General features: G+C 53.0%; 1 protein-coding gene across 2 annotated transcripts; it reads right to left on the bottom strand.

Annotated features, from left to right (window-relative positions):
* Positions 1-358: 358 nt before the first annotated feature.
* Positions 359-9,335, bottom strand: Hpcal4 (hippocalcin like 4). Of its 2 annotated transcripts, XM_076564980.1 has the most exons (5): positions 8,901-9,282; positions 8,664-8,771; positions 3,617-3,785; positions 3,253-3,468; positions 359-1,374 (listed from the first exon to the last, which is right to left on the bottom strand). In XM_076564980.1, exons 3-5 carry the CDS (start codon positions 3,776-3,778, stop codon positions 1,177-1,179), a joined length of 576 nt encoding a protein of 191 aa, XP_076421095.1. In that variant the 5' UTR covers positions 3,779-3,785; positions 8,664-8,771; positions 8,901-9,282; the 3' UTR covers positions 359-1,176. The 2 variants fall into 2 exon arrangements, with proteins under 2 accessions (XP_076421095.1, XP_015841359.1); XM_015985873.3 differs by lacking the exon at positions 8,664-8,771 and having other exon boundaries at positions 8,901-9,335.
* Between the last annotated feature and the right edge of the window lie 488 nt (positions 9,336-9,823).

Raw genomic sequence — 9,823 nt, 5'->3', positions numbered from 1 at the left:
CCAATCCCTGAAACCAAACCAAACTCAGAAACAAGCTGCTGAGATGTGGGGTACGGACTACCCTTGCTCAACGAAAACCTGGTTTCCATCTCTGACGCCGGCACCCAAAGTGAGCGACACAAAGTCACTTGTGGAATTGAAAACAGGTAATCAAAAGGGAGGAGCAGGAGCAGCAGATACTGCTGATGGGAGAGTGCATGTTCTCCAAGTCTGGTGGTTGCCCAAGCATTTCCCCCCCCCTTGAAAATTAGCGTTTTTATATCCATTTAAATCATTTTTATAAGAAACCAAGTAATATAGAGTATATATTAATAGTCTAATAAAATGGTCTTAGCTCTTTGAAAGGGCACTAAAAAAATAAATATTACATAAATTTTTATTTTTCTTAAAACTTCTACCCACATGTGGCACCTAAACTTCCTCGGGCTTTTCAGTCTTTCTGCAGCTTTGGGTGGTGGTAGCTGGAGGACACATGCGTCCTAAGAACCTGCCCGCTGCCTTGCGTCCTCGTCTCCTTGTGTTTCACATCTCTGTCTAAGACCTCCACCCTTGGAAGTTGTCTCATTACCCTGTGAGCTTTCAGAGGGCATGGAATGTGTTTTTGTAAACAACCATATTCTTAGCACCTTCAGGTGCCTAACAAGCATTAGCTGGAGAAGGGACTCAATGGACGTTCCCAAGGGTGGGGCCAGAGGGGCCAGGTAGAGTCAAGGGGGTGGGGCGGAGACCACCTCTCAAGGAATCTGGAAAGGAGAGACCCAGTTTGGCCCTTTGACTGGGAGCCTCTGGGACTGACCGCATTGTGTATTTAGAGCTGAATCCTGGGAACAACAGGATCTCGAAGCAAGCCCTCAGCCCCTCCTTAACCTCGCCTCTTGGGTCAAAAGCCAACTCTCCTAAGCCCAAAGGATGTTGGTTCTAGGCCAAGGCTAGAGGTGGAGCTAGTGACAGACGCTTGGAGGACAGGCTACTTGAGAGGACCCATCTCTTTTGCAGGATGAGGTGGTCCCTCACAGAACTTGACTGAGGAGAGAAAGGCTTGGGCAGAGGAGTGGGGGACCTAGAGAGTGAGGCTGGAATGCCCCTCCCCCTGGGGACGGGCCAGCAGAGAGGACATCAGGTTGGGAGGTGCCATGCCTGTCCTGGCCAGGGGCCCTGCCCCTCCCTCACCAGCCTCTACTTCTGCATGTCACACTGCAGCAGCAATACAATAGAGGGGTCACTCTTGGCTGCCTCCTTGAACTCCTCCAGTGTAATCTGGTCATCCTTGTCCTGGTCCATCTTCTTGAAGATCTTGTCCACGCGTTGCTGGGGTGTGAGCCCATCCTGGTTCATACGCATCATGATGACGGTGCCCACCATCTTATAGATAGCCTGATGGAGCAAAGACAAAGGTGTGAACACACAACGGACGGTGAGGGCTGAGGACGAATAAAAAGGACCTTCGGGTGGACTCAGAGGACCCTGGAGGAGGGGGGAGACAATAGAGAGAGACACTTGGTTGTTAAGACTGGCTTTTTAGGGCTGGCTAGATGGCTCAGCTGAGAAGGAGCTTGCTGCCCAAGCCTGATGACTTGAGTTCGGTCTCCGGAACCCACATAAACGTGGAAGGAAAGAATTGACTCCACAAAGTTGTTCTCTGACCTCACATGACACTGTGATAACGCGCGCGCGCGCGCACACACACACACACACCACTACTTCCTTTTGAGACAGGGTCTCATCATGTAACTCTAAATGGCCTGTAACTCACTGTGTAGATAAGGCTGGCTTTGAACTCACTATGTAGACCATGATGGCTTTGAATTCACAGAGATTCACCTCCCTCTGCCTACTGTGTGCTGAGATTAAAGGCATGTACCAACACACTCAAACAATTAAAAAAAATACTGTCTACCTAATGAGCATCTTAAACGATTCTTGTCTCAAAACTCAACTCTTTGATCCACTTCTCACCCGTTGTGCCTCTAGAATTCCCCGTATCAACATTCTGCCACATTTTAAAGAAAAACAAACAAAAACCCTCAAGCCTTTGTTAAATTTGTTAAGACAATGTTTCATCTGTAGCCCAGGCTGGCTTGGAACTCACTATGCCGCGCAGCCTCGCCTTGAACTTACCATCCTTCCGCCTCAGCTTCCTGAGTGTTGGGATTACAGGAGTGCATCACCATGCTTAGTTCTCCCGTCATTCTTCTCGCTCCTCTCCAATCCTTCAGCAACACATTCCAACTCCAGTCTGTGATGGGCCCTATGTCGACTTTCTTTCCACCGTTTCCACAGTGCATGCACGAAGGCAGCCTCCACCAGCTCCTGACTGGATTTCTTCAGAAGTCTTCTAACTGGTCTCCCTGCCTCTGCTGCCCACGATGTCCTCCATCATCTGCTATCCACACGCAGAATATGCTCAATGCCTCTATCCAGGCCTGAGCCACTGCTGGGACTCCTGGCTCCCTGTGGGTCCATTTTCTGTCCCTCTCCCCTCCGCTCACACTTCCACTACTGCCCTGGCCTCCTACCACACCCGGAGCCATGCAAACACAACTTCACCTGCGTGGGTGGTTCACTCTGCAGTCTTTAGAGTCAGCGTCCCCCATTTTCCTCCATCATGCTCTCTTCCTTTACTTTGCTTATTTTTTTTTTTTATACCATTTACTGCCTGGCATGACCCAAATTTACTTTCTGATTTACTAGACATCTCCTATGAAAGCACATGTCAGACACTCAATATTTTTTTAAAGCAAAATTTTTTAAAAAATGCCAAACATTGAGAGACAGAGAGAGAGAGAGAGAGACAGAGAGAGAGAGAGAGAGAGAGAGAGAGAGAGAGAGAGAGAGAGAGAGAGAGAGAGAGAGAGGAGAGAGAGAGAGAGAGCGCCATGGTCTGTCTGAGGCCAGAGGACAAACGTGTTGGAAATGGTTCTCTCCTTCTACCGTGTGAGGTCCCAGGGTCAAATTTAAGTCGTGAGACCTGGCAGCAAGCACCTTTACACGCTGACCCATCTCTCCAGACCTCAATACTTAGCTTCTTAGAAAACCAAATGAATTAACTTGGCTACCCTAGATTTGATTCACTGAGGGCAGCCACATGCTACCCTTTGTTCATCTGGGAAAATGGAGTACCTGACACCATCTACTCCACGGGTTAAACATCCAGCAAGGGGCCTGCAGAACTGTGGTGGGAGAACGCTGGGGAGCGTCTAGGAAACTCCTGAGGCTCAAGAATACCGGACGCCCACACTGGCCCCCCCGCACCTCGATAATCTCCAGCATCTCCAGGCGCGTGATGCGCCCGTCGCCGTCCAGGTCGTACATCTCAAAGGCCCAGTTGAGCTTCTGCTCGAAGCTGCCGCGGGAGGTGACAGAGAGGGCGCAGATGAACTCCCGGAAGTCGATGGTGCCGTCGCCGTTCTTGTCGAAGGTGCGGAAAGCGTGCTGTGCAAACTTGGAGGCGTCTCCGTAAGGGAAGAACTGAGGCAGGGGATACGGGTTATTGGGGAGCAGCGACAGTCCCACCCTCCCTGCCTACCCCCATCCTTCTGAGTTCCACCAGCTTTCAGGTCCCCAGTACCCGTCCGTCCCCCCCTCCCCCCCCCCATGCCACTCCCCACCCGGGCACCTTGATGTAGAGCTGCTGAAACTCCTCCAGGTTGAGGATGCCGCTGGGACAGTCCTTCAGGAACCCCTTATACCACTGCTTTAGCTCCTGCTCGCTGAACTCTGTGTTCTGGACCAGGTCTTCCAGCACCTCGGGGGCCAGCTTGCTGTTGTTCTTCCCCATGGTGGGCCTGCGGGACAGACAGCTCCCTCAACATGGCCTCACCCCGGCCAAGTGGTGCTCCACCCTTGCCCAACTTGGACCTTTCCTCACACTCCCCCTCCCGTAAGGAGCCCTTCTTCTTAAAGTCAGTCTCCCTCTTTCCCTAACACTCCCCCACTTCCCTAGCCACCCACATCAGCCAAGCCCCACCTTCTTTCACCACGCTCAGCCTCCCTTCTCAGAGGAAGCCTATTTTCACTGGGTGAACTTTTCTCAAGCAGGACTCTCTCTCCCCTCACAACACCCTGCACCCCAGAGCAGACCCCTCCTGGAAGGACATTTCCAGCCTTTCCTGGTGGCAACTGACCCCCTCAGTGACTTGTGGTCCAGTATGGCCCAATCTTCATCCTCATATCTCCCATCATTTATAATTCCCTAGGTCCCTAGCATAAAGCCTCAGCTAATCTTCCTGATAGCAAGGGCTGTCTCCATTCAGCACCACCCCCCTCCCGGGTAGACTCCTCTCCTACCAAGGTCCCCCAGGAACCATTTCCCAAGTTCTTCCTTCAGGCTTTCCTGGAGGGCCCACACAGGAAGCATCTCTCCTTCCTTCCTGTGTACAAATAGAAGTCCTAGCCTGGAGCAGTGATGACCCTGATTACGTTTTTTGCTTTTCATTAACCCATTCACTCCCTGAGCATTTGTTGGGGGCCTGAACTTGGTATGAAGATAAAGCTAAGATAAGCCAGCCTTCAGTAGCTCATAGAGGTTTCTAGAGATAGATGACTGTCTACAAAGAGCCTTCAATCCATGCCAACCTGGAGGTTTTAGAACAAGAGTTTGGAAGCTAACATTCATTCCATAACACAGGACGCTCACAATATGCCAGGTCCTGATCTACGTCCTAGAAATCCAGAGGGTTTTTTTTTTTTTTTTGAATTTTCCTTTGGCTGCAATGTGCAAGATGACTTGAGGGTGGAGCTGGAAAGATGGCGTAGTGGCTCAGAGCACTTGCTGCTCTTCCAGAGGGTTACAAGTTTGGTTCCCAGTACCCATGTCAAGCGGCTCACAACAATTTCCAGGGCATCTGACACCTCTTGCCCGCCCCCCGCCCCCAGGACACCTGCACTCATGGGTGTATACCCATAGGCAGAAACACAGCCTACACATCATTAAAAATAATAAAAACAAATCTTTAATAAAAGACGATTGAGGGGGAGAGTGGTGAGCTGTACAAGGAGGGGGCTTGGCACACAGTTGAAATGGAGAGATGTGGATGGACTGAGAGGTGCTAAAAGGGGGCAGCCCTTGTTGGCTGGATTTAGGGATGAGATGAACTCAGAAATCAAGGCAGATGGACCCCGTTACGGGATATCTCTGGACCTCAGGATCCTCTTCTGGGTCATGAGATCAAGGGGTCGAGAGGGTGGTAGCATCCTTCCCTAGCTACAAACCTACCACCCTCAGAAGATGAAGAATCTACAGGAGAAGCCCAGGAGGCGCTTGGAATTGCACCAGGGTCAGAGTCAAGGGTGCCTCTGGACCACCGGGAGGCAGAAGTGAGGGACCATCCTCAGCTGCCTCCTCCACCAATGACTGTGTAAGCTCAAGGCGTAAGGAAGTTAGAAAACCCAGAAGCAAAGGTGTCTGATGGGGGAGGCAGAACTTCTCCCGTGGCTCTTGTAGGATGTGCCTGAGTGTCTGCACGAGGGGCTGGGTCTATGTGTAGGAGGGTGTCAACGTATGAGGCTGCAAATCTGTCAGAGAACACTCGTCTCTCTGTGTCATGGTGTCTGTGTGGTCCTCGCCTTCTGCTCCCTTTCTTTTTTCTTCTCTGCTACCTTTTCACCCTTCTGTCTTCAGGGTCCTCGCCTGTGCCCTGCCCCTACTTGGCCCTAGACCCTGCGAGGACCAGAAAACACCCCCCTCATCTCTCTTCAGTTGTCAGAAAGTCTAAGTAGGCAGCCCCCTTGGAGATCATGCCCTTATTTCAGCAAAAGAAAGAAAACCGAGAGAGTAGTGGCTTCAACGAGAGTGGCAGCCTGTTGAGGAGGTCCGCTGAGCATCCGGGCTGAATCCCGACCGCCTGCTCGACCTGTCCTTTCTACATCATGACCACTTTCTCAGCACAGACCTTCTCTAGCCCCACCTGCCTTCTGGGAAAAACAGCTCTGACCTTGTGATCTCAGTGGGACCGTTTTGCCTGAGCTGCAGCCCACAATCTCTGATAGGCAGAAAGTGTCGATCCCTCCTAGTGGATGCTCACAAGCAACTTTGAGTCAGCACAGCTATAGTCAGATTCAGCCTCACCTTGAACCTCTTCTCTGCCCCCACGTCTCTCTGTCTCTGTCTCTCTCCCTCCCTCCTTCACCTCTGGGTGTGGGGTATATGGAGAAGGAAACAGACTCTATGGACTTCTCAGATTTCCCCCCCTTTTCTCCAGGCCCAGCTTGCCATAGGGTCTCTTGTTTTTTCCTTTTGAAATGCTCCTGGAACCTTCTCTATATCAGGGATACCGCTCACAGTGCTGAAGGCTAGCCAAAGCTCTTTGCTAAGCCAGGCCCATAGTCACAGGGCTCACCTGCCCTGCAGGAAGGGCCTTCCTCCTGACACCTCTGTTCCAAGGGACCATCTCCCCTAGTTACAGTGTAGGGTTTAGGTGACACTCTGAAGCTCCAGGATCTTCTAGAATCTCACCTCAAGGCTAGGGTAGAGATACACACACACACACACACACACACACACACACACACACACACACTCATGACCAGACCCTCTGAAACTCCAGAATCATCTAGAATCTTTTTTCAAGCTGACCACCTGTTGATCTTCACCACCCACTGCTCTCCTCATCACCACATATTCCCCCTGAGCCAGGCATCTCAGAGCCAGACCCCTCCTCACCTGTGTGCTTAAATAGTGTCTCTCCCTCCGCCCTTTCTTTTCTGGGCAGACACAAGCTGCCTTCACTTCTTCACTGCCACCTGCTTCCTGGCAATCCGCCCATTCTAAGCTGGGCAGTGGTCAGGCAAGAGCCTGGGTTCAGCACTCCGGGCATAGGCAGACCTCGTGAGGCTATGGCGTGAAACCCTCCCCCACACACACCATCTCCTGACCCTTAGCTAATGATCTAGGATGCCAAGGGAGGCCTTTGTACTGCCTGAAACAGGGAGACTCCCCAGGTCTTTCTGCTCAACAGTAAAAACTTCCCCTTCCAACACAACTTTGACTATTTCTGAGCATCTTGGACAGGGGAAAAGGTGCCTTTCCCCCATTGTCCCTGTCTGTCTTCTGGAAGCTCTTCCCATAGGTTCCTGCTTTCCCTCGGTGCCTGCACATGAGCATCCTGCGGAAGCTTGAAGACAGAGCCTAGGATGAAGTCATGTTCAGTGAATGGCACTTAGATTGTGAGAGAAGAGCAGCATGCCCTCGTGGTACTATGTCGCACTGTTTTGTTTATCTGTGATCTCCTATCAAGCCTACTTCAGAAACAATGGAAGCCAGAGTCAGGGAAAGGAAAGGTTCACCCAAGGTCAACTGGAGCCCATCAGCTGCAAAGCAAAGACCAGAGCCTAGTTGGGAGCATGTTCTGCTGGAGTGGTGGTGGCTTCTGGAAGACTGTCCCTCCAGTGGAGGAGGCATCCCTTGCTCTAAACCTCTGCCCCTCTGTGCTCAGGGGCTTCTCTAGAGGGCTCAGGGCCAGGGTTCAAGTGGAGAGGTGGAAGAGAAGGTAGGAGGGCCTGAAGGAGGCAATAATCCCACACCCTCGCCTAGCTTCGGAGGAGCTGGTGCTGAGGCGGTTGCCATGGTGACAGCAGCTCCCTGGTCAGGAGATTTTCTCTTTCCCTCTCCTCCCTTTGCTTTTCTCCAAGCAGCAGCAATGGCAGTAACAGCCAGGTCTTGTTCCTCCCCTTCATAATAAGAGGCAAAAGTGACCCCTGCGATGTGAGCTGGGTCGGCCAGCTCCACGTTGGAGCTTTCATGCCAGGGTGGTCTGGTGGTCTGGAAAAGATCCTTAAGAGAACGACCCTGCAGGGTGTGTAGGAGGCCTGAGTAAAAACGATGCCCCTCCAGTGATCTCCTCTGAGAAATATCCTAATGGTTTAAGCTTTCTTTTTCCTATAATCAGCCGTGGAACCAGAGTATGTCAGAGTTGGAAGGTTGTTCAAGACCACCTCGTCTAGTCCCCCTCTGCTGCGCTCTTTCCCCCAGCTCATGAGGAAATCGGAGAGGGGAAAGACTTGGCTAAAGTCCAGCGGCGACACAGGCAAAGGCAAGAGTTACACCAGACTCCTCTCCTTCCAGGTTCAGACTCAGGGGAAGGAGAAAGCAAGTCCACCCAGACGATGTAGAGCTTCATCTCTACAAACAACGGGAAGCTGAGAGAGGGAGCAACTAGGCACAAAGGGGGCCGAGGACAGCCGACTACAGAGAAAGGAGGAGTTAGGGAGGTATGGAGACTGGAGCCATGGGGTGGTCTCCTGGAAGGAGCATCCCTTGCTCATGCTCCAGAGAGGACAAGAGGCAGAACATGGGATCTCTGTCTAGTTGGGGGCTACTAGAGGGGAGCTGCTGAATATGCCTGGGGTAGGACATTGGGGGTCTTCGTCAGCATAAGGGCAGAGGTAGTGTGATCAGAGAATAAATTTGCTATGGAGGTATCTTTGGGAACAGGACCCTGAGGTGTGAATGACCGAACTGTTGGTGTGCGTGTGGGCTACCTCCAGGTAGAGGTTCCCACGGGGCTAGGCAGACCACCATCTCCAGAGGCCACCGGAGACAGGGTGACTGAAACCTCCGCTAGGACCAGCGACACCACACACCCACGTGTGTGTGTGTGTGTGTGTGTGTGTGTGTGTGTGTGTGTGTGTGTTTGCACTGGGCCCTGAGGAATGGTTGTTCTTACCTGAGCTGGGAGTAAGGAGGCAGCCGTACCACCTTCCTTGAACAGGGGACCCGGCTTGAAGTGAAGGTGGTCCCTTGCCCAAGGCGGGCCCTCCAGATGGCTGTCCACCTCTGAACAGACCCAGGGTCAGGAAGATGGATCTGAGCAGCGGAGGTTGGGAGGCGAACGCGGAGGAGGAGGGGCTCAGGGCCTCCGCCCCGCGGGGTTGTTCCGAGGTCCCTGCCCTACCCGCATTACCTGAGGCCGCTCGCTGACTCGCTGGATGGCTCCGAGCCTGGGCGGCCGCTGGGACCAGGCTGGCTAGCAGGCGGACGCCGGGCTCCGTAAGGTCCGCGTTGGAGCCGCCTCCCGAGCTCTTGTATCACTATGTGCTTCTCGAAGGCGACACGATTTGCATAAGGCCCGCCCCCTCTCAAGAACCTTGGACATCGATAGGCTCAGCTGGCACCGAGTGACAGCCAGAGTTTCAGGTGGGGATGGGGTGGCCTGTGAGTCTGGGCCACAACAGCGCGCCCCGCCCGTCCGCCCGCGCTGACCTTCCCCGAGTCGCCAGGATTGTAGAGGGCTGCACCCCCATCTGTCCCTCAACCCTGAGGCTCAGAGCCTGGGTCACAGTTTGGAGCGAAAAGTACGGATGATTAAAGTGGATTCGCAAAAAACAACCGCACCGTTGCTATGGGAACAGAAGAACCACAGTTGAATCTCTAAGCCTTCTCTTCCTGGGGCCCAGCGGGGGTGGGGGTAGGAGAGTTGGTGATTCACAAGATGCGACCCCATCCCGTGTCCTACCCGAACCTGGAGGGAATCAATGAGGAGCCGCAGAGTGGCAGGGTGAAGGAAAGAGGAGATTGGGTGGTCAGGAGCTCTGGCCTTTGCACCAGCGCCTCCCCCCTCACCACTACCCACCATGAAGCAGAGGGGAGGGTGGGTGCAGCAAAACTGGGTGGATGGGGAAGAACCTTCCACCTAGACACATGAGGGCGTGGGCTCCCGCCAGCCATTCCTACAACCTTAATCAGATCCGTTCTCAAGCCCTAGCCTTACTTCTCGAGGACCCCCAAAAGGACTCTTTGGTTCCCCCTCCAGAAGGATCCTTCTACGTACCCCCAAGAACCGCTCCATTCCCCACCCTCCCGCATTCCCGTTGCTTAGATGGAGCC

This window comes from Peromyscus maniculatus, chromosome 2 (genome assembly GCF_049852395.1).
Source record: "Peromyscus maniculatus bairdii isolate BWxNUB_F1_BW_parent chromosome 2, HU_Pman_BW_mat_3.1, whole genome shotgun sequence".
Taxonomy (NCBI): Eukaryota; Metazoa; Chordata; class Mammalia; order Rodentia; family Cricetidae; genus Peromyscus; species Peromyscus maniculatus.
Note: the sequence above shows the minus strand (reverse complement) of the source record. Positions and strands in the feature narration are given on the sequence as shown.

What these genes read in the sequence shown, in the direction of transcription:
- Hpcal4 (XM_015985873.3), bottom strand. Translation starts at nt 3,778, where the DNA reads ATGGGGAAGAACAACAGCAAGCTGGCCCCCGAGGTGCTGGAAGACCTG. An exon ending in TTCAGCAGCTCTACATCAAG is followed by an intron (nt 3,469 to 3,616) that starts GTGCCCGGGTGG and finishes CCCCTGCCTCAG; the next exon opens with TTCTTCCCTTACGGAGACGC. An exon ending in AGATGCTGGAGATTATCGAG is followed by an intron (nt 1,375 to 3,252) that starts GTGCGGGGGGGC and finishes TTGCTCCATCAG; the next exon opens with GCTATCTATAAGATGGTGGG.